Here is a 27,582-nt window from a genome sequence, read left to right as displayed (position 1 = left end):
GTCACATCCAGCGATATCAGTTGTTTTGGAAGTATGCACAGGGACTTGCGTCACTTTTACTCTTTTGAGAGTTTTTGACTGATATCAGTTCTTTTGGAAGAATTAGTAGATTGAAAAATTTAAAAAATTTGAAAAATTTAAAAAATGTGAAAAATTTTGAAAAATTTGAAAAATGTGAAAAATTTGAAAAATTTTTAAAATTTTCAAATTTCCAAAATTTTTAAAAATTTAAAAAAATTTTAAATTTTGAAAATTTTAAAAGTTCGAAAAATTTTAAAAATTCGAAAAATTCAAAAATTTGAATAATTTGAAAATTTTAAAAAAATTTGAAAAAATTTTGAAAATTTTGAAAAATTTAAAAAAATGTGAAAAATTTTGAAAAATTTAAAAAATTTGAAAAATGTGAAAAATTTTGAAAAATTAAAAAAAAAATGAAAAAATTTGAAAAATTTAAAAATTTTTGAAAAATTCAAAAAATTTTAAAAATAATTTAAAAAATTACAAATTTAGGAAAAAAAAATTGAGGCGAGCAGAGCTTACCAAAAGCGAACAAATTTGTTCTACCATACCCATCCACACCACACACACACACTTAAAGGTGTTCTTATATGGGGCTTATATGGGAACTTCGAGGAGCCCTAGCTCCGAAACGAGGCCGGTTCCCCCCAATTTTTTTTCTGGAATGTCTTAGAATGACGACTAGAATCTACTCCCAAAATTTCAACAAAATCTAAAGAAGACTTTAGAAGATAGGAAACACGGACGGACGGACGGACGGACTAACAAAGTAACGTAGGATTTTTTCATTTCGTTTAAAGTACTGAAATTGACCAAAATGTATGGAAATGGGGCTTCTTGGAAGATTTTTTGCGTGGCCAAAATTTTAAGCTGCAAGAACGTGTGATAGCTCGTTGAACTCGTACGGACGCCTAGTTTTTTTTAATGGTAATTTGAAGTCATTTGTATTTGAATTGTGGAACTTCAATATTTGCTGTATATATGGTTCTGCAGTCTACGACAAAAAAATTTTTTTGAAATTTTTTCTAGTAATAGGACTTGCGTCACGGGCGCTATGCTAACGCGCGCCCATGATTTCAACACAGGAGTGTTTGTGTTCCAATTGAATGAGTGTCATAATGCCGTAAAATTTGCATGAAAGCCATGAAAGCCCGCAAAGTTCATATGGGCCACCCACATCACCCTGATCCATAGAAAATAACTCGGAATGAAATATACTTACAGACATATCAGCCGTCGCATGATCAATGAATATCAATTCCGATTCCTCTCCACTAAGTAACACGGAAATGGATTTTTCTCCGGTATCGTCATCTAGAACGGAAAGGAAAATTCATTTATTTGGCGTTGTCATTCGTTAAATCAAAGTCATTGACCGTGCATTGTGATTTTGTACAATTGGATGCGTGATACAGTCATGAGAATTTGGAGGTCGTTACGAAAAGTGAATTTTATTTTATGTAAAGTGGCCATTCCCTTGCTAGGGAAAAATGGGTCAAATGATGGAAATGGTACTTCTTGCGTGAAATTTACCGATCGAGACGTAGCCGAGGTCGGTAAACACACAAGAAGTACTATTTCCATCATTTGACCCATTTTTGCCAAGAAGGGTGTTTTATTCAACAACTTGAGGTAAAGTTTTGTCTCACGCTTTTGAACAAAACACGTTACACTACACACGGGAAATAATTTGATATTTCGTATCACTAAACATACCTCGGGACCTTTTACTCATCTGGATACGAAAAATCAAATTACTTCTCTGAGTATAGTTAATGCACTATTTTACAATGTTTCAATGAAACGATCGATGCGTAAAGTTTCCTTTCCATATCCAAAGTGAAAACGATAATTGCTACAATAGATGGCAAGCGGGCGAGCCATAGTTACAAACGTTTATCTCATGTATACGATTGAATTTACATGATGTTGATTCAGTGAAAGTGGGTAATGGTAAGATTCCTTGCACTGTCATTATCGCAAGGCATCTTATTAGGTTTCAAGAGAGGAATTAAATCTGACTCATGCAAGGAGCTATTAATTCGACATTTGTTTGAAGGGATGCATGTTTACGAATTCTCCCACATTTTCCTAGATTTTGTCGAAAATAATTTTTTTTTTGGAAAATTAGGTAAAAAGTTATCTCGTAAGAAATAGTCCTTGAAAGTTGAAGTTTAAAGACATGCTGCAGAATACGTATGTGCTTCTGTTCTGCTGCACCATTTCGCGCTAAAATTCACGTTGCTTGACTCTGACTCTATTTATTTACATTTCATGTCTTTCGTCGAAACTGCAAATCAATGTTTCGGGCAATGAGCTACAGAAGTTTACTGCTTAAGGAGTAATCTATTTACAAAATATATAATTTCGTCAGCCTCGTTTACCATTGTTCGGTTCTCTTTCAACATTTATCTGTATACCTGCAGTACCTGTACGTTGCAATAAAAAGAAATTGAATTAATTTTCTTTGGAAACAATTTTCTTTTTCTCAAACACAATTTCACTCTTCCGAAAGTTTTCGGAAAGAGTTCGACAAAAAAACTGTTGCGGAATGATTTAAGTGAAAAGTTTTATCAAATTTTAATGAAGTTCTGGGTGGTGGCAAACCATTTTACTTCCTTACGTGCGCAGAGATGGCGCTCTTGTTTATACTCCGCAAAAAATATGGCCAGCGTTGTATACGTCTTTTTATTATCGTTTTTGGCCGACTCTGTTCTACTCAGAGATTACTTGGCATGATAAGTAAATCAATAATTAGAAACAAGGGCGTAATCTTCTATTGTAAGTATAATGATTCAGTGCAGTCCATCCGCTCAACGTTGAATACCATTAATTGACAGATAACATTATGTTAAAGTACACAACGCCATCTGTAACCAACTTTCTGAGGGCTAACAAAAATGAGAAGGACCAGATCCGATAGATCACTAAAATGACCGCTGGCGTGACGATCGACGGTTCGGTTTTGTGTGCAAACTACTGACAACCAACTTTGCTTCTAAGGGAATTCACCGTATTTAGTTCATTCGCATTCATTTCAAAGAATTAGACGCATTCACTTATTCATTACTATGTGAAAGTGTGAAGTTGGTTTCGATTAGTTTGCACACTTTTCCCCACCATTCCTCACGTTTCCGTCATCAGTTTCACCAAACGAAGAGATCTATACTCGAACGACACAATTCTTTCTGTCTGGTATACCACGTGATTATACCTTATTGTTGTTAAATGATACAGATTTTACAGCTGATTGACAACGAAAAAAATCGTTTGTCTGGCAACACTATAGATCATCTTCAAGGCCGTTTGAAACGCCATCCACGTCAAGAAATGTCATCCCCCCCGTTAAAAAAATCTCATACAAATGAATGAATGAACGAAACATTTAACGAAACTTAAGTGAGGCTACGTCTAAAAGTACCGTATCTTGAAGATGATCTATTGGCAAAGATCACGATACGTCGAAAATATATGGCAAAATAAGAGAGGAAAATGAGATGCCGACATCTACTGAGTTTTGACCGCAAGCTGTCTGAGCCTGTCACTTCCTCACAAGAGCTGCAAAATTTATTGCAGGTTTAGAGCTCGTCATTTGTTCTTTCGGTTCTAAATCAAGACTACAGCGCCAAATTGATTGATGACAGAAAGTCTTTATAGAATCAACGCACTTCAAGCAACAGTGGTCATAGTCCATAGCTGCCAAATAGAGTACTATTTTGTATGAAATGACTTTTCACAACGGCGTGAAACACTGTCAAGTTTTACTACTCTATTTAGAGTACCACTCATGCCTGAAGTGCGTTGATAGAATACATAAATCATGAGTGTGTGGTGGGCCGATGTCTGCTTGATTGGTTATGCTATTATGCAAGCATCTATCTATTGTTTTTATCGATAAAAAATGCCTAACTAAAATGCTCTACTCGAATTTCCTCTCAAAAAAACCTATTTCAAAGACCTTCTCCTTGGCAATCAACTGTGCATATTTACATTATATTGTGTACTATGCGAGCGGTATATAAAAATGTACGGCATATCGGCAAAACTGATGGTCGGGAATGTTTAGTTGTCGACGAACAGAAGATGGAAAAAATGAAGCATCTGTCGGACTACCTACAGACACGGCAAAATTTACACAGCTTTATCGCTCTATCAATCGAAATTTTATATTTAGTTTTGCAACAGACATCGATTTCAGTGTTTCATCAATTTTAGACCGAAATTAACTGAAGACATTTTTCACTTCAATTTTATCCATTCAAAATGATCCGACGTTTCAGTTGTGAATTCGTGAGTCCATTCAGTAAAATCAGTTTACCCACCGACATCACTTTGCACCACACAGAACTGAGTCCGCCGTCACGAGCAATTTTACTGGTGGCTAAAGTGCTCGGAATAAAATTGGAATTGAAAAATGTCGATATGCCGAACGGTGAACATCTTACTCCTGAATTCCTGAAGGTATGACCGTGTTCCGTGTAAACGGAAATTCTTGACACAAATTTTTGAATCAAATTACATTCAAGATCAATCCACAACAAACCGTTCCCGTCATTGTCGACAGTGGTGTAGCCGTCTACGAAAGTCATGCGATTGCAGCGTATCTTTGCGACAGTTATGCCAAGGACGATAAGCTGTATCCGAGGGACCATGTGAAACGGGCTCACATTAACGCTCGTCTGCACTTCGACACCGGCTACTTGTTTGCACAGTTCAGCGCGTTGTTCGAAGACATTTTTGTGTACGGTGCAACGGAGGCACCGCCCAAGGTGTTGACTCATCTTCGCAAGTGTTACGACATTATGGAACGATTTTTGGAAAGCGGACCGTTTCTGTGCGGTGATCATTTGAGTATTGCGGATATTTCCTGTATTACGACGCTGACGTCGGTGGAATCGTTTGTGCCGATCGAAAAATCCCGGCATCCGAAATTGGTGAAATGGATTGCTACCATGAAGTCGTTTTCGTTTTACGAGCTTAATCGAACGGGAGCGCACGATGTCCAAGAAATGATGCGGAACAAAATGAAGGAAAATAAAGAACTTGCCGAGGGAAGTGCAGAGAAGACGAACTAACCGTAACCGTACGTGATTTTGATTAATTTTTAATGTTGAACGTAGATGAAATTGCTTTGAAAGCCTTTGTTTGTAGTGAGAATTAAAATGTAAATTCGACTTTTTCAATAGATGAAACTTTAAAATACTCCGAATTGTTTGTTCATTGGATAATACTGAGCGTGTTTTGTACTCCGAATGTAGCGACCGGAATCTATCCATCGCTGTAACGGTTTTGTTTCCTTACTAGATAAAGCTATGGTTGATGTTACTTGCACCCGGGTGCAAATAGTCAAGTTGACTAAGTCAACAACACACTATTTGTACCCGGGTGAAACTTACAGTCTTAATTAACTTTGAAAGTCCGCTTAAAATTCAAAATGAGGAATCGTTTTTAATATTTAGGCTTCGCAGTCAAAAAATCGTTAGGCCACTTTGACTTAAGACCTAATTGTCACGTAAGAAAAACAAATTGTCTGTGACGTAATACCTAATTCTCAGGTCAATTTGTAGAAGGAAAAATGAATCTGCATCTACCTGGTGCAAATAGTTGTTATTACTCTATTTTTGCACCCGGGTGCAAATAGTCACTTCGATCAACCTATGCATATTTCATAGATGAATATATTCTGAAATTGTAACAAAGTAGCAACCTACATACGCACTCTAATTTGGATTCAACTCCTAAGCACCCACGCCTCATACAAGAAACTGGCAGACACACAGATCTATTATAGACGTAATCATGCACACAGGACGACGCAAACTTTTTATTCAAAATTTCGAAACTTTGTTATGTTGCTTCTAGGTGTTATATAAAGGTTGATTGTGCAAATCGTAAGAAAACTTTTTGAGTTGTGTAATGGCTCGGGGATTCCCTAATAGGGAATTGACCTAAGTAAATTTAGGAAATCCTTGAAGTTTGATGTTGAAAAATTTGCCATACAAAAAGTGCAGAACCGCAATTCATTTTCATTATCGAAGCTTGAAAAGCTGGAAAAGCTTTAAGCGAAAGTATACAACCAGTCACCGTAATGAAATTCTCATGCATTTTTACACGCGAACGGAATTTTTTGACAGATGGTCCCAACCTTTTGTGTCAAAATTTCATTTTACCGGTTGGCTTAAGTATAGTTTCCACTTAAAAAGAGCACTCCGTTTAGCCTCCGTCTACATGACAGTTGAAAAATAGAACAAAGGAATTGTCACGTAAACGGAGTAAAAAATTGAAATAAATTCAATTTCCACTCCGTTTGCGTGACAGTTCTTTTGTTCTATTTTTCAACTGTCATGTAGACGGAGGCTAAACGGAGTGCTTTTTTTAAGTGGAAACTATACTTTAAGTATACGCTTTATACGTATACGTACAAGCTTTAAAATGAAATTGGATGCGTCAATGAAAAATGTTTTACGCTGGCAGTGTCGGTAAATTGGATTGTTCATCTTTTGTGTCTATTCATAGATACATACAACAAAAAACTATTGATAGGCCAAAGGCACGACAGAGTAAAGTTAACCAGGCAGGAGCGTTGATTTGACTAGGGACCTGTATAATCTAGTAGCCCTATATTTTTTGCGAACCAAATTTTTCAATTTCAGTCCGTGTTCATTTGAGTTCCTTTTCATCCAGTGTATTAAGTCCCTTTTTGACGTTTCGAAAATCAACCGCTCCTGTCTGGTTTATTTTACTCTGCCGTGTCAAAGACGTATCGGTAAAGAGATTCCGGTCCGGTCCTGACAAACTCTTGCAAAATATTTAATTATGCACCGGAGTAAAAACCATAACAGCCAACTCCTCAAATTTGAATTATTGCTACACATTAACTATGAATGAGTTGAGTATTAAACCTTCCACATCCTTTGTCCTTGCTAAATACATTAACATGAATATTTCGGTAAATTGAATTAAATTCCGTCCCAAAAGGGATTAGCAAATGGAAAATGTTATTTGTTTTGTCGAAAGCACAAAGTATCACTAAAAGTAACTCGGATCGCTATTACTATCCTGAATTATGTCAATCTCTTTTCATTTAAAAGTGTTTCTTCATGCAGAAAATTGCTTGAGAACACAAACACACAAGAAAAATCCATTCAGGACACACAATTTATTTATCTGCCAACACAACAACAACAAGAGCGCTTTTCAGATTTATATAGAAAATGGGAATCCTTTGTATTTACTTTAACGAGAATCATAATAATCTTGAGGTGGAAAAAATGCATTCACGTTTACAAAAAGCACGTAAACTGGTGTGTCGAAAAGAAAAATGACAAAAGAAAGTTCAAATGCCATTAACTGGAAGACATCAAAAGCTTTTGAGCGAAATTATAAAATTTCCATTTGAGAAGCTTAAGAGAAAACATTCTTTTAAGACTATTTTCAGGCTGCATTTTGTAGATAAGTTGAAACTAGCGATATTGAAAATAAAGCTTTCTGGAAAGTTAGCACAAAACTGATCTGAGTTTTGTTCAGTTGCGAAAGTTTTAAATGAGTTTTTTTGTCTTAAAACCATAGAGAGAGGCGGTAGATTTCTCATCGATTCATAACTGTCAGTGAGTCAAAACTAATGAAGTTTAACCTCCTTAAGGCCCAAACGCAGTTCACCGTTTCGGGTCTCCGCTTAGAAAATGCGGTTCCAGCTTTATAAATAAATCTTTTCCCCAGACAATTCACGCCGTAAGTGCGGTCGAAATTCAAAATCTTTCTCACGCAGCGTCATTTTCATACAAGGAAGCGTTGAAATGTATTTTTCAGTTCACTTTTTCATCGACTCGTTAACTTGAAATTTAAATTTTAAAGTATAGTTTCCACTTAAAAAGAGCACTCCGGTTAGACTCCGTCTACATGACAGTTGTAAAATAAAACAAAAGAACTGTCACGCAAACGGAGTGGAAATTGAATTTATTTCAATTTTTCACTCCGTTTACGTGACAGTTCCTTTATTCTATTTTATAACTGTCATGTAAACGGAGGCTAAACGGAGTGCTCTTTTTAAGTGGAAACTATACTTAAGGCGTGAATGCCCTCGTGAAATACTACTCCAGTGGAGTCAGAACAGATACTGTGAATTTACATAAAGTTACAACTCACGTGAGAGTTACAACTCACGTGAGAGTTACAACTCACGTGAGAGTTACAGCTCACGTGAGAGTTACAACTCACATGAGAGTTATAAACTCACGGTGAAGCTACAATTCTGGCAGATTAAGATCTGTTAGAAAGCTAGGGCTTTCGTGGAGTTAACGTTATCATAAACAGTTAGACTTCTTGTGATCTGACGAATTGACATGTCTCGTTAGAATAAATGTTACAGAAAAAAGTAAAGTTCACAAGTAACAGAGAAATTTCCACACATTGATTTAATAATCAAAGTCTGAATCAATTTTTACTCGACTTTTATTAGCACCCAGAAAAAAAAATGAAAAGAAAAACGAAGACAAAATTTTCAATACGTTTTGATGGATGCTCTATATGAATTATATTGCTGTTCATCCATATCCTACAAATCATATCAGTCAAAACACCTTAAACGGATTAAAATGTGACGCAAGTCCCGGTACAATGCACAGTGTGCATGTATCTAAAATAGTGAATAGTTGTGTAGATTTGCACTCGAGGTCGCAGGCCTTCTTTACCTAAAATAGTAGATTATTCACCTCTGTCCACATGTTTATTTAGACACTTGGGGAGTTATTGCATGAGCCGAAGGCGAATGGTATACCCCCAAGTGCCTAAATAAACATTTGGACAGAGGTGAATACGCCATTTTATCTACCGACGGCGAAATAATAGCACTTTTTCACTGCTATTATTTCACCTAGGTAGATAAAAACATTTATCACTCGGTGGTGATATTATCGAGAGTTGCATAGCACCGTTTCCCTAAAAAAATCAACAAAAATTTTACATTTTGTCACTGAGTTGTTGTCAACTCATTGCTATTTTTGCCTCATCGCTATCGCTGATTCGCCGACGGCTGCGTCAGAGACTTTACTTCACTAATCATTTGAAAGGTGAATAGGTAAATCTAAGTCAGAATTTTTCACCACTTCGCTAGTTGAAATAAAATCTTGAATTGAAGTTTGGTTTCCACTCAACGAGAGGTACTCCGTGTGAAAGCCGTGAAGAGCAAGCTGTCATGTAAACAAAGCAAAAATTGAAAAAATTCAATTTTGTCTCCTACACGGAGTACTTTTTTGGTAAGTGGAAATCAAGCCCTAATCACGTTTTCACGAAAAAATGACGTTTTATATGCTTCTGCACTGAAAACTGTTCATTTCATCAATGAAACATTTTTTCGGTGTCCTTAGCATGTAAAATATTTTACGTAAAAGTGGCCTCACAGTCATCCTTTTTCATTCCGTTTTACCTCAATATACGTGACAGCTGTCATTTGAAACAAACTGGAGTGAAAACGGAATGAAACGGGTGACTGTGAATTCAGACTAACTCAAACGAAAAATGAAATCACATTCTCGTATGGTTAGGTTATTGACATCGGCTTCGCCTCCGATCAAAACAAAATTCACGCAAAAACTCGACTTTTCATCGTTTCTGTCCTTGCGGCGTAAATATCTATTAACTTTTTCCAAACAACTCGTTTGGATAATGCAGATCGACTCACCCTAATTTACAATCACATTGCACGGATGTTGAAGTCGTTCCATCCTAACTTATTGTTTTCCTCTTTTGTGATTGAAATCGATGTCATTTCTGACAAAGTGTTTGACGTGTCAATATCAATTCAGGGACCAAAGAGCCTGTAAAACTGCTGGCCCCAGTTGCAATTCGTGACAAAATAAAATATGTTCCAATCGGTTAGTTTACTTTTTGTTTGTTTATTGCTTCGGTTTCATTATACTTAATTGAGTAGTCGTTGCCTCAAATCCGAGAGTTTTTATCGATTGTTTTGAAGAAGAATCACGGAAATTCCGATTCTGTCATTTATGAAAAGAAGAAAAAAAAAACTTTCAACAAAAACCAAACTTGCAGGAAGACGCCTCAGACAACATCGTCGATACTGAAATGAAAAGTATTGCGACTGAATCGGACCGAGAAAAGCTCATATTTTTCGAAAAAATTGAAGCCGATGACGATCATCGATTTGTCGACAGGGACTTGTTTGACCGAACGGCCGAAAGTAACACATCGCCTACGTCACGCGAAATCACAATCGAATTTCTGGATTCAAGGAATGGAGAAAAATTCGATCGTCTTGTGCGTGACGTGAAAATTGTGCCACCATTCAAACGACGATTGTCGGCTAACAGTTGTTCGAATAGTCCAAATTCTTCAATGATCGGTATGGATGATGAAGATGAAACTGGAGCTGCCACTGCCGGAGCATCAACGATGCAGCAACTTGATCGACAAGAGTGTGCTGCACTGAGTCACTCTCCGACGACCACTGTAATTGCACATACGGAGATTGAACATCAATTTGACGGTGGAGTCGTTGCCGATGCAAACGAACATAATCTAGGAGGAAACCCTATAATGAGCAGCGCTACAACGGACGCAATTATTGCCCATATTAAACGTCGTCGTTACAATGTGGAACTTGAAACCCGTCCCGACGTTTTGGCACGAAGGCAGAAACAAATTGATTACGGGAAGAACACAATCGGCTACGACAACTACATCAAACTGATACCGAGGTAGGTGATCACATTATAATATTATGTTGCCTCAGCGACAATCTGTGACGAGATGATCTATGTATCGTTTGTATACCAAGAGACTCGATTGGTCAGAGCTCGACATATCTGTAGTACCTCCCGCGATATGCGGACATACGCATGCTCAATAAGTTAAATTTTCAGTATTATCATTCAGTATGAAGTCAACATTTCGCACTAACTACTTATGCCTGAACGTCCGTCACAATTATTTTTTATGTGACCGAGCTGACTTCAATTTACAGTTATCAAAACCTCTTAATCCTCGAAATATTTATTTGATGCATCTAATAGTATCCGTGTCGTCTTAAGTCGAAATTTCCGTTGAAAGCGAAAAACTGGACGTTCCGTTGGAATCCAACAGCAGCGTCTCGCTAATGCTATTGTTTCATTAACCCTCTGCTAACATTTCACAGAGACAAACGATCAAAAGACGATCCACGGACGCCACCGAAGGACGTCAAATACAGTCGCCGTGCTTTCGATGGATTAGTAAGAATTTGGCGCACTAAGCTTCATCGCTTCGATCCGCCAATTGACAGTAATGAATCGAACGACAATCATGAAGATTGTGTATCCAATTGAGAGAAGAAGAAAAAAAAACGATGAAGCCGACGTGATTGCAGGTTTGTTCTTTTTTTTGATAGAAGCCAGCTCAACGTCTAGATTACTATGGGGAATTGGGAAGCGTTAACAATTTATGAGGAAAGGAAAGCCCGAAAGTGAAATTATATTTACACAACTTTTCGACTGCATTGGTCGCTAAACATTGTTTATTGTTACATTTTGTAATACTTTTCCATTGAATCAATAGAATTTTTCAATAAAACCATTTTTCAAGTTTAAATTCCGACAGTTTTGTTTTGTCGGATTGAGACTGAGACCGTTCGATCGAGACCATTTTCCGTCCATTATGCGAAGTGAGTTCGGCAATACATCGTGTGCGCAAAACAACGCAATTTATAACGTGTCAGCAACAAGACATTATCTACTGAAATGTCAAAAGCACCACCAACACAATTTTAGTCAAAAGATTCATTATTTTCATGCAAAGACACTTTGTCAGCCATAACTAGCACCTACTACACATACATGAAGCACCTAATACAATCCGTGCGTTAATATTAGATTTACACACGAACCTGTCAATTTATGCACTGATCTGTCAGTGTGTAAATTTACTCCATTTAGATACTGAAACAGGGGTACCAATTTAATGAATATTTTGACATTACAGTAGACAAATGAATTAGGTCAATGCCAGGATCACTCAAGAAATTTTAATTTTCAAAATCAATTTTACAAGCCACTTCACAGCATTGCCCTTCGGGTAGGCGGTCCGGTATGTACTTGTAAGTTTCTTTTAAAAATCGAAACACAAACTTTGCGTCACTATTTTTGGTATTTTTTTCTTCAAATTTTCACAAATTTTCCAATTTTCAATTTTTGTAGTGAATTTCGGAAAGTCTTAAGCCGGATACACATTACCATCTAGTGTCAGTTGAGAATACAATATTTCGTAATATTTAACGGAAGAGAGAAAATCGTATTTTCATTTCATGCGAAATATGCAGAATTATGAATATTCAGTATTTTATCGATTGTTATGTCAATTGTTTTCATAAATTCGGCTTCGGTATCTTGTGCGTCATATGTTATACACGTCTAACTATCGTATCGTTCAATATCGTCGTATTTTTTTGGTGCAAAATTGTTGGGAATACGACGAAAGTAAAGCCTAATGTGTATCCGCCTTAAAGGCAAACAATTGACATAAGAATCGACAAAATACTGAATATTCAGAATTCTGCATATTTCGCATGAAATGAGAATATGATTTTCTCTCTTTCGTTAAATAGTTTATTTTATTTTTTATTTTTATTTTTATTCGTTTTACGATCAACAAACAGGCCGAAGCCCAATAACATGTCAATCAAAAATTTAGAAAAAAAAGAATATTCAAATCCGAATCACATAACAAAATTAGAAAATAGTTCAAAACCAGAAATTCCAAAAACTAATATGTAAGATGAGATTTGACAAGCTCCTTATACACTGAAAACCTGCCATCAAAAATATCCAACTCTGAGAAGAACATGTCGTGATGCTCCTGCAGCCGATAAATAGGACAATTTCTCTGGATGTTAGTTTTGAATTTCGGCAGATAGAAGACGGTTCTTCGTCGTGTCGACTTATTCCGGTGATCAAATGCGAGCTGATTGCGTAGATTGGAATCGGTACGGTAATGGATCAACTTGTAGAGAGCCAATTCATCAATCTCAAGTCGTCTAGATTCCAAAGAATGCATTTTGAGAACTCTAAGTCGCTGGTCGTATGATGTTTGTTCCATGTTAAATTTGAAGTACAGCATTCTGGAAAATTTTTTTTGCACACGTTCGATTTGACTGGTAGAATTGTGATAAAACGGACTCCAAATAGTGCGAAATATAGTATTCTCAACTGACACTAGATGACACTACACAGCAAACTTTAGCATATTTATACAAATTAATATCCCAGAAATAGGCCCTGCATCACAGAGAAATCTAAAAAACTGAGCGATCCAGATCCACACTACTTTCTCTGTTAGTCTGTACTTTGCCCGCATCTGAGCCTGGCTTTAATTTTTATGTGAAAGACAAATAAACATCCCTGCTGTCAAATATATAGATGAGACTCAATAGATATACCGGCGGAAATTCACGTCATAAGAGCAATATTCATTCAAAAAGTGAAAACGTGAAAAGGATTTTTTAACGCAACGTTAAATCGTCCCATTCTCACAATATAAGGAAGCGTTGAAATTTATTATTTCGTTCATTTTTCGGTCACTCGTTCACTTAACCTGTCACAGACGGCAAGCATATTAGCTGTTTTACTATCTGATCTATTACTTCATTTGATCAATTATTATCATAGATTGATTTTAGAAATCTTTTACTTCATTTGTTTTTTTGCTATATAAGACCTGATTAGTCAGAGTTCATCGATTATTATTGCTGTCGTTGTCGATAACAGATGACAGCCGTCTGTAACAGGTTAAAGTCAAATTCCAAAGCGCAGTTATCGCGTGAATTCATTTGCTGAACATCTCAGTGTCAGACCAGATTAGCAGAAGGGGATGTTCCAACACCTGGTGTGAAACATGTATTCGATTAGTTACGAAGTGTGTATAATAAGCATGAATGTACAATGCACTGCATATTGTCGACGTACTACAGCTATGCCACTGCAGAATGGTTTGGTCATTTTATTGAATTTTTCTTTTAATGGGATTTGCGTCACGGGTGTTTTGTCATCGAATTTTGTTAAAGGAAAACATTCCCTTTATCCATCGTTTTGTTTCTCTTCGTTTTTTAAAAGCAACATCATATCCGCAGTCTCTCGTCAATATTATGATGTTGTTGGTGTAAATTATTTCTTATTTTATTGCTCAAAAAGGAACATCATTCCTCTGTTCCAACATTTTTTTTTCCGCTTGTTTTTCTCCGACTCTGCCTTTATTTATCGCGTTTGATGATATTTTATGTTCAAATAAAAAAGTTAGGTTTTTTAAACTTATGTTAAAGTGTTCTCCAGCGTTGAGATTGGAAGGGGGGTAGCGAAAAATTGACGGAAAATTTCTCGAGGGTAAACATAACAGCCAAACGAAATAAAGACAAACTTCGATACCAATGAAAGTGAGATGAATCTATTGTTCTACGAGTCATCGAGCAAGATGCTTCGAGTTCGATTTTCAAAAAGACCATTGCTACAGGTCGGAGCAAAAGCTATTTGTAACAATATGCCCAACCGACACATTATTAATCTACATTTCCTGGATCATCTAATACAAATGTATTATCCTCGCCATTCGTCGGACATCGAGCATGAACAACATTCATCGAACATCATTGTCGTCAGTTTATGGTAAATAATCGCACTTGAACCCTTTTCATCCTACAAAAGAAGTCGAAATTCATTCCGATCCTAAACAGCCGTACGTGCATTTGAATAATACGAAGAAGAGGAAAAGCAAAAAAAAACGAACGAAAAAAAAGAGGAAAAATAAGAAAATTGTCTCTATAAAGCATGTTTACCACATCAGTTAAAACCACCCATGTGAGATGTTAACTCTATTTGGAACGAAATTGCTATGTGATGGTTGACGACTTGTTCGTCTTCAGGTTCATATAATATTCTAAATATACTGTAGGTGTTATGGGGATCGTTGCGTGTTATTTGTAATGTAATTCAATTTAGGCAAATGTATGGAGAAATATTTCAAAACGTAAGTAGCGTGTATGCGTATGGTGTATGTATGGAGGCAGCAGGAAAAAAAATTGTTTTGAAAAGATAAGTGAAATGGCGAAAATATTTCATTTTCATTTCCATTTTTTTTGCTCAGACTTTCTTCTTCTATATTTCATCAAGATGAGTTAACGGAGGACGTTACGTTGTTATTGTTTTCAGTAAGTTCAATTTATATGTTGTTTGAAAGCAGTTCACATACAGGAAGTGGAAATGTAAATTTTCATCTTCATAAACATGAATCGTTTCCCGTCAAGTTTTAAAGTCACTTTCTTAGACTTCCGCTCCCCTCATGTTTTCTACATTTTCTATCCTTTGATAGAAGTTTCAGGAAGCTCGTTTTGCATCATAATGACGTGGCAAAAAAATTCAAATTCAGGTTGGAGTGTATTCCGGTGGTTCTTCGGTTTCTTATAGTTTCTGCAGGACTTAGTAGATCCACACCTTTCTTGTGCCTCATCGGATCGCAGATGGAGATTGTTACATTTGCATACTTTTGCCCCTTCCACCGTCACACATAGTATAAAATGCAGGCTGACGCGAATGAAAAATGCAATTCAAAAATAAATTTTTTGTTGAAAGGTCTGCTGTTTCTCATAAGTGGAAAATTGGTCTTCGTTTTGGTCTCCAAAGACCATCATTTAAGCGGGTGTAAAAAGTTGTACGACAGTCGAAAATAATCAGTAGTTCCCGCAACGTTGCTACAACGGTGTAATAACGGTTTTACAATTATTTTTTTTGCCCAGTTACCAAAGTTGCGAAAATCTTTTACAGAATTAGTTGCGCCATTTGAACGTTGCACAACTAATTCGTTAAAAATTGGTAGTTGACGAATTAGTTGCACAGCACACCGGCTATTTGACGAATAAGTTTTATTTAGTTTAAACGTGTTCGTTGTGTAACCGTTGTACATACAACGAAAAAGTTGTAGAAAGTGGCAACGACTAACTGCTGTAATGTCAAACTTGCATTTGCTGTTAAATTTTCTTTATTAACCAGATATTTGGAGAGATATACCAGATAGATAGAATGTTGATCAAGATTTCAATTGTATCTTTTTAAGATGATTTTTGTAAATTAATTAGTAAACTGATTTGGCTGCTTTCAATTAGTTTAGGAAGCTTGAAACTTTAAATTGGACGGATAATTTTGACCAGGTCGCAAAATTAGCTGAACAACACACTGTTTTGTTGGCACACACTTTGATGAAGTACATCTGGTCTGCCAGATGGACATGGAGACCCTCGCGATTCGAGTGATGACGGCGAGAATGAATGGGACGAGAGGCGGTTCAGCAATGGTGTGCACTGGATGAAGAAAGAGATGCGGAGTCGTTCTACATTGGAGAGTACGATCGGGACTACTATTATGATTCGTTCAACGAGACAGACGATGAGGACTTCGGATCAACGTTTGGCCGAAAACATAGTCGCTTGCTAGAAGCCGTCGGAGATGAAGTGCAATTTGTGCGGTATAATGGTGATGCAAAGGACGTGGCACAGATCGTTGTAGTGCCATACGAAAAGAATGGAACGCAGACGATATCGACGGTTGGCTTCACCACAAAAATGAATATCGTGAGCTGTGCTAGCGACAGCAGCTATCAGGCCAATTATGGCATAAGCAAACCCAAATTTATTGGACAAACAGCAGGATGCCGTTGCGTACGAGATTGCAAGGTTGCCGGACATCAAATGATCTGTTCCAGTGTCTACCCGACATTTATATATTGTCGTGGCAGACCAACGACCGATAAGGTTAAAGGAATTGTCAGACGAGCGATGGGAATTACGTACACAGCGAATGCACCGGCGCATTAATTCCCCATCACGCGTTCCTCCTGCAAAAGCTGGCAGGCGTGTTCCGGTTTATGATGGAGAGCGAGGTGATCAACGTTAAAAAATATGCAGACAGAAAAGGGTAACTCATTGTAGAGGCCCGACGCCTCGGGACCATTTGGACCGAAGGTACTGAAAAAATGAGACAAACGAAAAATGTTGATAACGGTTTTTTGCTTACTTATTTTGTAATACAAATTTTGAAAAGATCGACTTTTTACCGGCTGTGCCATTATTGAGAGCCGTCTTTTTGTCGCAATAAAAGAATGATTTTTTTCATGTGTCGGGGCCGAAAATGAGGGAGTTTCGATATTTTTCTCAGGTTTTCGACCCCTTACATGAAAAATTTTTTGAGTATCTGTTTTGGACGATTGATTTTAGGCACTTTCGCATGTAGCCCTCACTTCGTTCGGGCTACAACAAGCGAAATTGCCTAAAAACAATCGTCCAAAACAGATACACAAAATACTATTTTTTTGTTGGAAAATAACTTTGTTTTCTGTTCGATTTTTTCCTGCCTTTCCACTCTGTTACTGTTCTCTAACGACGAATCAATCAAGGAAAATTGGCAAATGCAAATATGACATTACAGGACAATGCGAAAAGAGCCGAAAACAAAACGAAGTTTTCGTTAACTTTACATTGCAACGTAAATCAAGAGTAATCTTTGTAGCCGTGGTCTTAAGATGAGTATAGAGTTCGTGAAAAATGCATGCAAAATCGACCTCTGCAAAATATGACACAAAATGTATAGATCACTATAATGACCGCTGGCGTGACGATCGACGGTTCGGTTTTGTGTGCAAACTAATGACAACCAACTTTGCTTCTAAGGGAATTCCCCGTATTTAGTTCATTTGCATTCATTTCAAAGAATTGGACGCACTCACTTATTCATTACTATGTGAAATTGTGAAGTTGGTTTCGATTAGTTTGCACACTTTTCCCCACCATTCCTCACGTTTCCGTCATCAGTTTCACCAAACGAAGAGATCTATGAGCCAGCTGTCAAATATTTTGCAAGCACAATGTAAACATCAGGTTGACGGATGAGATTACACTAAAACTAACGTCAGGCCGAAAGCACAGGTCCAATTTTGCGTTTAGCCTGTGGTGAATACCTGATTAAAATGGAAAACGCAGCATATTTTTAAAAAAAGAGGGAAAATCGTAGAGTTCAAAGAGCAGTATCTAAATGTTTGGATAAGTTTTGAAAAAGAATTTGAGTAAATTTCGGTGCTCGTCAACTCCTCTCCGACAAATACACTTAGCCGCCAATTTTTATCAATAGAAAATGCACACAAAAAATCATCCTCAGTACTCACCTATGCTTGTATCATATGCATGCAGATATTCCGAAGTCATAAACTGTGACACGATAGAACTCTTTCCAACGGCAGCCTCACCCAACATCAAAACTCTAAATGTAAAAGCAATATCCATTAGACTCCATTTAACGTTTTCTCTACAATGTATTCGGTTTTACTTGTACGGTCCATTGCCCGGTGGATTGGATGTACTACTTTCTCTGCTCGATGCAAGGCTGCACGTAGCTGATGTTCTTGCCGAATTTAAAATATTCGTTGCAGTTAAATGCTCGGTACTGTAAAAACGGAAAATACGGATTCGGTATTGAGTGAAATTTCAACTGGCAGATTTGTTTTCAGCGTTAAATTAACAAAATGAATTGGGACGCTCTGTGCAGAAGACGAAATTAATTTCATTTGTCCAATTGAAGTGTGAATTCGAACATAATGAAACGAATATATCGTACAGCGCAGCAAAGGTGTGAAGTGGAATATCAAATGTACCACATGCACGAATCATATGCTCAAAGTTGTTGAAATGTGATGCCAGAGACATTCATGCTGGCAAAGTTTTTGGTTTGGATTTTAGAAACGTTGAGAGTGTTTCACATGATACCAAGAGTTCCTACTTTAGTTTTAACATACGTAAATCGTATGATAGAAAACGGAAATGCATCCGAGATAAAGTGGATTCAAGTGAGCTTCCTCAGCAAAAAAAAATAACAGACCTAATAACGGCAGCTCATGTCTCAACTCTACAAGGTAGAAATGATGTCATTTCTGCGCTATAATTCATATGCGTGTTGTACCTCGCAGAAACGATATCATTTCTCCACAAAAAAAACGTTATATTCAGAGAAGTGGTAGGTTGGTACGCCTGTATGTCGAGTTAAAATGAACATGCGAATGGCAGCAGCCACTTATGGGAGAGAATGCAAGAGAATTGCACACAAACTTAGGTCCATTCTCTCTCAAATGTGCTACACTTGTCACCACAGGCGTGACAACTTATAACTTCTCCGGTTTCTTCAATGCGAATTATAAAATTTAAACTTGAAGCTTACCTGGAATTGGAACTGGCAACACTATTGTTGGATCGACTTCTTTTGCTCTTTAATGAATCGCCTGTGAAATAGGGTCAAAGTTATAGCATAGCAATTACCATAGAGATACACTCGAGAGCATAACTCTATGGCAATTACTATCAGAAAATAGGAAAATGAATGGTCAAACACGTACGAAAAATGTAAGACGTCAACTTTGATAAAATGACATACCTCGATTCACTACTCCTTTTCCGGTTATGGAAAAATGTCTTAATCTGTAATACTCTTCTTCCACACCAGTATTCGGCATAGATGCGACTCTATAAAAAACGAGAACATTTATTAAAGAAGAGGAGTCACAACTCTCTGAACTCCATCCAGACTCCGTGTTCTTTTAGCACCCTAAACGCAATTCTCACCTGGATCTCTGCTGTGGAAGACATAACTGATTCGGTCGACCCGATGCCCGACTTCCCGGCGTTTTGACGGATTGCGATCTGCAATGATGCGGCGAACCATATCTGAATAGAGAGGCAAACGGAGAAAAAATAAAAATTAATTTCCGATTCTCCGCTTTTCCATTTAATTAAGCAATTTACTATTAATTCTCACACCCGTTTAATAACACAGTACCATGATTAGTGATTAGTGCCCCCCCTGCCTTCCAAACAAAATTAATTTGTTTTGTGTTTCGTTTGTAAAATATAATTTTAAAATCGCACACGGCTATGCACATTAAATGCTTTCGTGTAACGAAATTATAACTTAACACAGAAATCGCGTGTTTCATTAGAATTTACCAATAACATAACAATGTTCTCTTTGGCTGGAATGGATAAAACGGAGCACATTACTTCATGGTTATTGTACATTCGCCAACCTATGTATAACGTGTACATTGTACATGTACATACAACACGACTTTTCTGTGCACCCCCAGCCAATAGAAATGGTATCGATCTCAGAAATTTGTCCTTTCGTTGGTATTGTTTCCGTAGTTGAATCAAGAGTTGAACGAAATTTACTCTACAGTTAAATGTGGGTCAATATCGTCAGGAACGATATTATCGTTGAAAAAACGACACACATGACGATTTTAGAGTTTTTAGAACGGTTATATCGTTCAAAAAACTATATTTTCACAACGCAGGCGAGAAAAAAGTCATTTTCTCCCCTCCGCTGAAACTTCGGAAGCCTTTGTTGAGGAAAACCTCGCTACGGTCTGGCCATAAACAACACCCTAGAAATGCAATTTCCAACTTTTCTTCCGTCCTTGAACAAGTAACTATTTTGTACTGGGCGAGGTCGTGGCTGAAAAATCCAATGAAAGTGTAAAACAGGTATGGTCTATTGTCCGCCCGGACATAAAATGTGAGTGCGTTTAAGACGAATTCGCCGATCGACCATACCTGTTCTAGACTTGCATTGGAAAAATCTTCGAACAAAATTATCGTTTCTTTTTAAACTATATTATCGTCCAAGGAACGATATTATTGTCTGAAAGAAAACGATATTGTCGTCCAAAGAGCGATATTATCGTTCAAAAAATCGTAGAAATGCCGTGCCACCCGCTGACGCTCAATTAACAGTATACCAACGAACCTCAGTCCAAATACACATATGTTTAGCCTTCGACTCATCGTTTCAATCAAATCTAATACGCCATGCAGACGGGTCTCTCCGATCGTCTAAACGGTAGGCAGTGAATTTGTACGGTTTTTCTTTTCACTTCATAAATTCGTTGTATTATGATGAAAGTTACTGCGGTAAATATACGATGGGAAATTTTTAATGACTAATGCTACGGTAATATAAAGGAAAATCGTATTTATGGAAGCATTATAGAGCGTTTGGGAAAATTTCTGTTTGAAAATCGTAATACAAATACGTTAAAGTTTTTCCTTGTTTTTACCGTATTTATACTACATTAATTCACATCTATCGTGGAATAAAGAGTTGGGAGGTGAAAATGGATCATTAATTGGGCATGGCGTTTTTTGTTATGTGTGTCTAATTGGCATAATTTCAGTGAGAAAATTAATGGGGAATTTATGTCGGAATCGATGAAGAGAATCTTGTGAATAAATGGATTTTTAAATAGCTAATGAAAATTGTGATATTTTTAAAGACGAACATTCGTATTATGTACTCAACAACCTGACAACAGAATTATGAAAAGGTTGTTTTCTGTCTTGAACTTAATTTAATTTTAAAATGTGAAACTCATGGCTTAGATATTCGAAAATTTGTATTTGTACAGGTGTGTGCTACGAGACAATTGTGCTCGATGCGTACAATGTTGCATATTATAGGAATTGATTATCTGAAATAATTACAAAAATTCACCGGTTGGAATTGAAGGTATTTTAATGATGTGGAAATGAAGACATTAATTATAGACTCGATAATCATTGTGATTTTTGGAATCCTTGACTCTGGGTACAATACAACAGAATTATGGAAAATGATTTTAGGAGGTACGTGGCGAGACTGAGGTCACATAAAACATTTTACATGCGTCGATAACAGAAATTTTCATGTTTCAATCAGTTATTCTTCGTGACATGTGATTAATTAGTTATTTACATGACTATGGATACAAAATTGAAAAGTAGAGTTTTAGCGTGAAACACACGAAAACGAGACTTTTTAACGTTTATACCGAGTTTTGGAATGGATTTTACATGCTTTTGAAACCTAAACCAAATTTCCTGGTTTCCCTAGGTGTGTTATAAGCCACTTTCGACACTAGGGAAAACACAAGCATGTAAAATAATTTTCGACAACAAAAACAAAGGTGACAGTTCGGGATAGAAAATGCATATTTTCTACCCTGTCAAAACAAGAGAGGAGAATAGTAGATTACGTCCTTGTTTGGATTTTTTTTATTTGACCAGACGTCAGAGGCGCTTCTTCATAGAGACCAATTGGACCATGGTCCAGGGCGCTGGGAAAATAGGGCGCTGGAATATGATCGAGGATAAAGGAAATAGACAATTTTTATCACAAAAAAAAAAATTCCCAAATTATGCTGGTAAAGAAATAGGGGCGCTAGAGAGCTGAATGGTCCACGGCGCGAAATTTCCTAGAGGCGCCTCTGCCAGACGTAGCGTTTGCAGCTCTAGATGAAGGCGAGGGATGCAACCACACAAGACAAAATACAACGTTCTAAACAATTGCGTAAATCATCTTACTATAATGGTCCTAATGGGAAGGGATCAGTGGAAACAACTGATGATGGCTAGATCACGCTAGTCGCTGACCGCCACTGAATCACGAGGTCGAAACAGCGTCTCTGCTTCACTGTTTTTCACTTCACGTGATCAAGCTGGGTAAGGGAAGAGCTGTTTGCTCTGTTTGTTTGCTTTTTGACTCGCTTTAGTATTAATAGCCTCGCGCTGTGGGTGAGTTCCAGTGTTGCATTTGGTCCGTTGCCAAATCGCAACGTAAAAAATACCGTATGCTCAGTAACAAGAGTATCAAATGAATCATCTTACTCTAATGGTCCTAATGGTTCCCTAGGTCAAGGTTCTGAAAGAACAGGTTAAGACACCCACGAGGGCGGCTGACACACAAATTTTGACAAATAGATGCTATTTATTGAACATACTCATTACAGATTGTTTGAAATGTCAACTTGAAGAAAAACAAGGCATCAGAACAGTCGGAGCGTTTGCTGCGACTTAGCCCCGTACGACCCGTAATCCTATTTCGTCCGTAACCATAATACGTCCGTAGCCGTAATACGCCCGGAACCCTAATACGTCTACAACCCTCTAATGCGTCTGTTACCAAAATGCAAGTCAAGTTGGGCACGGTCCAATTTACTGAAAGTGTTCATTTTTAAAATTGCGCATAACGCAATTACGAAAGCCCGTACGAAGTACCTCTCAAATGAAACCAACAATTTACGACATTATTTTAGAAACCCAAAATTTTTTGCCAACTTTCCATTGGGATTCAATTACCTCTCAAATGAAACAAAAACTAGCAAAATCGGATGAGATTTACTCGATTTATGTGCAAAAAACACTTAGAGCCGAGTAGCGGCCTCAGTCCAAGGGACCAAATTTGAAACTTTTTTTGCCATCATTCTATTCGGCATTCAATTATCTCTCAAATGAAACAAAAACTAGCAAAATCGGATGAGATTTGCTCGATTTATGTGCAAAAAACACTTAGAGCCGAGTAGCGGCCTTAGTCCAAGGGCCCAAATTTGAAACTTTTTTTGCCATCATTCTATTCGACATTCAATTATCTCTCAAATGAAACAAAAACTAGGAAAATTGGATGAGATTTACTCGATTTATGTGCAAAAAACACTTAGGGCCGAGTAGCGGCCTTAGTCCAAGGGCCCAAATTTGAAACTTTTTTTGCCATCATTCTATTCGACATTCAATTATCTCTCAAATGAAACAAAAACTAGCAAAATCGGATGAGATTTACTCGATTTATGTGCAAAAAACACTTAGGGCCGAGTAGCGGCCTTAGTCCAAGGGCCCAAATTTGAAACTTTTTTCGCCACGTTCTTTTCGGTATTCAATTACCTTCCATAAAAAACTAAATCTGGCAAAATCGGATGAGATTTACTCGATTTATGTGGAAAAAACACTTAGGGCCGAGTAACGACCTTTGAGCTCTCCCAACAAGCCCACGTTGGATCTTACCCAAAAACAATGTTCAGCAACTTTGTTCTACTCGTCAATACCTTTCATTTGATATATCACAAGCAGCTATTGCGTGCGTATTTCGGTAGATATCGTCGAAAGACTGAAAAACACCTATAAGGCCCTAGCTCTGGAAGGGCCGACCCTACCATGCCCATTTTCGAACTTGACCTTACTTTTGTCGATACCAATCGGGGAAAAAAAGAATTTTCAAAAAAGGTTGTGATTTACTCAAGCTAGAGGGGTCACAGACGGACGGACGGACGGACATTTTTTTTATTGCGGACTCGTCATCTATTAACATAACCAAATGCTTTGCCCTTACTGTCTGCTTCCAATTCGACGTGTTACAAACGGCATATTAATCTTATAAGCCCCCAGTACTTCGTACGGGGCTAAAAATAGCTTTTATCAGGTTGACATTTCAAGCAATCTGTATTGAGTATGTTCAATAAATAGCATCTATTTGTCAAAATTTGTGTGTCACCGCCTTTGTGATCAACTCAGATGTGTCTTATCCTGTTCTTTCAGAACCTTGCCCTAGGTCCCCGGGAAATGAGTTTTACGCTCACGTCAATTAAGTAATGACTTCATTCCCGGGAGTTTAGAGACTAAAAAAAAATTTCGTCCACAAACTGTCAGCGGACGAAGCGACAACATTTTCTCATGGCCTTTTGAGTGGAGAAAATAAGGTTAATCACATCGCTCACGCACATACGAAATAGTCTTTTACAGAACAAGGAGTAAAAAGATGTAGAGTTTTTTGTAGTTTGTTGATCCGAGGCGAAGCCGATGTCAAGAAACACACGCAAACAAGACTCTTCCTTTTTGTCCCGAGAAATGAAATGGATTTTGTATGCGGAGGGCGTGGAACGTAGTGCTTGAAACATAAAAAGTACGGTTATCAAACGCATGTTATTAATTATTTTCATGGCTTGTTCGAATACGCGTAATCTAAAAGCGTTATTGTCCCGCAATGAAAATGTTGCATTTCATAATAATTGAAAAAAATTGGATAATACAAAACACGCGACTCATTTTATGAATAGAGATCTGCTTTCCACGACTGAATGCACGGTCTATTTTTAAATGGAATATTAAGTTTCTGATTTTTTTTTCGTACACCGAAAAATTGTTAACTGAAAAGAAATTTGAATAAAATTTTCGCATCATTACCGCTCCGACTGTGACGAAACGTTTATCAGTGAGTCAGACGCAAACCCATTTGAATATTTCGTAATGAAACCGTAGAGACGACAGAAAAAAAAAGAAGAAGCGTGGAGTGGTTTTTCTGTTCGGTTTAACGTAAATAATCTATGACAAATATCCTCTATGCCGCTCATAAAGCCGCCCAAGTTATTTTCGTAAACGTTTTCATTCATAAAAATGGGAAGTGAAAATCAAGAAGAAAAGAAACGTTCAAATCATGTTCCTACAATAAATAATTAAATTTAAAGAATGGGACGAAGTAACAGACAAAAAAAAACTGTTTCCATTTTTGCTTGTCCAATGTACTTTGTGTCAGACAAATGGAAATTGTTGTATAGTTTTCGTCATTTATAATATTTTGATGACAAAAGTAGCGTTCATATAATATACAGCTCGTTAGACTCAGCCCAACAATAATATGAATTGTCTTTCTTGACAAGTTCTCATTAAAATATCCAATTTTCTTGGCACCCAGCCATATTTGCAATTTATGACTTTTTTATCATTTAAAACTCTTCTAACTGAAAATGTGAAAATGATATACGTACAGACAGGATATTTATATGAATGCGCTATAATGCTACATCAACGAGCACACAAGAAGTCATTGGTTTGTCGTTGTTTCGGTAGAAACAAATAACATTTTTTATGAAGTATTGCGAAAGAGTCGTAGAAACTGTAACATCATTTTCTCGGGAAAACGATGACAGAATAGTAAAACCAATTTTTGTCCATCAGAAAATGAGATAGGAAAATTTTCTACGAGAAGAAAAACAAGTCATGCACAGTCAACATCGTCAGGAACGATATTATCGCTCAAGAAACGATAATATCGTTCTGTATACGATAATCCCTTTTTTGTACTAAAATATCGTTTTTTAGACGATAGTATCGCTGGAAACTCTTTTCCTCAGGACGTGCATGGAAATAATGCGGTATCCTGGTATCCTAGATACCGGGAAGTCGTCGGGGCGAAGAATTGGATTTCGGAAAATTTAGCCTTCACCGAAGGCGATTTTCTTTTTTTTACTGTAAAAATTAGACCTCACCGGGAAATGTCTGTCAGCGGGAAGTACTCACCGGTAAATATCTATAAGCAGGAAGAATTCAGAACTAACCGGGAAATAGTTGTCACTGGGAAATCGGAAACAGCTATCACATGGAAGAACTCACACTGGGAGATATCTCTCAGCGGGAAGTTCTCACTGGGAAATATCTATCAACGGGAAGAATTCAGAACTAACCGGAAAGTAGCTGTCACTGGGAAGAACTCACCGGGAAATTTTATCAGCTCGTAGAACCTATCGAGATGTTTCTACCGACGGGGATGAACTTATTGGGAAGTTTCTGTTAGCGGTAAGTCTATCAGCGAGAATTTTTTTTCTTCTCAGTGTTCAGCGGGAAGTCTTTATCATTAGGAAGTACTCAACTGGAAGTTTTTATTAGCGGGAAGAACTTATCGAGAAGTTTCTACCAACGGGAAGAACTCATTGGGAAGTTTCTAACAGGTGGAATTCTATCAGCGGGAATTTTTATTTTGTTAGAGGACAGTGTTAAGTCTCTATCAGCGGGAAGTACTCCTCGGGAAATTTTTATCAGCGGGAAGAGTTTATCAAGAAGTTTTCGTCACCATCCCGATCCCGATGAATTATTCTCTTCAACGAACTAAACTTTTGATGAGTTACTACTTCCGGTGAAACAGTTCCTAATAGGGTGCATAGACCTAAGAATTTAAAAACTTCGTCTGCGGCGCTTTTGCTCAAATTAAAGTTTCATTTAGAATTTTGAGTTTGTACAGTTTCAAAGAATGGTACCATTTTTGCATTATCAAAAGTCAATCTTCAAAAAATTTCACTCGCTCCGCTCGCGACTTACTTTTTTTTATTTTTGGAAAGATTGTTATGCCCAACATATCTGTCAGATTAGACCATAAGATAATTTTCCAATGAGTTTATATCTGTTTTATCAAAGGATGGACTCTTAGCATCTTTACAAACATTCTCTTCTACATATTGATGAGTGAAAATTCATACAGAAGAAAGTTACGAAAAGGTTTCAGCATTGTAAAAACTAATGTTAGACTGAAATCTGCACGAAAAGACTAGAAAGGGCTTGTGAAATAATATTCGCGCCACCGGGAAGTTAATTGCGACCCACCGGGAAATTTGTGTCAAAATTTTCGGATACCGGGAAGTTTTGACTTGGTTACCGGGAAGAAAACATTATTTCCATGCACGCCTCAGGACGATAATGTCGTCTAAAATGTAAACTTTTAAAATATTGTCTGGACGATATTATCGTTTTTTGAACGATATTATCGTTTTTTGAACGATAATGTCGTTCCCGACGATATTGAACGTGTAGAGATGTCGCCTCTCCCCTTTTTGCTCTTAATTATTTAGGTTGTGCATATAAATATGAGTAGAGATCTGATATACAAGTCGCGTCAAGACATGTCTTCATTTCACATTTTT

The 27,582-nt window shown here is 37.2% G+C and overlaps 3 protein-coding genes across 4 annotated transcripts in view; 2 read left to right on the top strand and 1 right to left on the bottom strand.

Annotated features, from left to right (window-relative positions):
- LOC119084935 (ras-related protein RSR1) overlaps positions 1-27,582 on the bottom strand; it is a 147,108-nt gene that overhangs the window by 15,036 nt on the left and 104,490 nt on the right. For both annotated transcript variants that reach the window (XM_037195074.1, XM_037195075.1), the window contains 6 exons: positions 19,652-19,753; positions 19,464-19,552; positions 19,251-19,311; positions 18,366-18,482; positions 18,205-18,299; positions 1,241-1,332 (listed from right to left, as the gene is read on the bottom strand). In XM_037195074.1, the coding sequence (XP_037050969.1) occupies positions 1,241-1,332; positions 18,205-18,299; positions 18,366-18,482; positions 19,251-19,311; positions 19,464-19,552; positions 19,652-19,753 (556 nt within the window). The remainder of the gene's footprint in view (positions 1-1,240; positions 1,333-18,204; positions 18,300-18,365; positions 18,483-19,250; positions 19,312-19,463; positions 19,553-19,651; positions 19,754-27,582) is intronic.
- Positions 4,092-5,222, top strand: LOC119084944 (glutathione S-transferase 1-like). The gene is made up of 2 exons (XM_037195090.1): positions 4,092-4,479; positions 4,545-5,222. The coding sequence occupies exons 1-2, from the start codon at positions 4,282-4,284 to the stop codon at positions 5,091-5,093; spliced, it is 747 nt and encodes a 248-aa protein (XP_037050985.1). The 5' UTR covers positions 4,092-4,281; the 3' UTR covers positions 5,094-5,222.
- Positions 9,766-11,596, top strand: LOC119084942 (histone RNA hairpin-binding protein-like). Its single transcript, XM_037195088.1, has 3 exons — positions 9,766-9,890; positions 10,066-10,730; positions 11,168-11,596. The coding sequence occupies exons 1-3, from the start codon at positions 9,879-9,881 to the stop codon at positions 11,334-11,336; spliced, it is 846 nt and encodes a 281-aa protein (XP_037050983.1). The 5' UTR covers positions 9,766-9,878; the 3' UTR covers positions 11,337-11,596.

This window comes from Bradysia coprophila, unplaced genomic scaffold (genome assembly GCF_014529535.1).
Source record: "Bradysia coprophila strain Holo2 unplaced genomic scaffold, BU_Bcop_v1 contig_94, whole genome shotgun sequence".
NCBI lineage: Eukaryota > Metazoa > Arthropoda > Insecta > Diptera > Sciaridae > Bradysia > Bradysia coprophila.
Note: the sequence above shows the minus strand (reverse complement) of the source record. Positions and strands in the feature narration are given on the sequence as shown.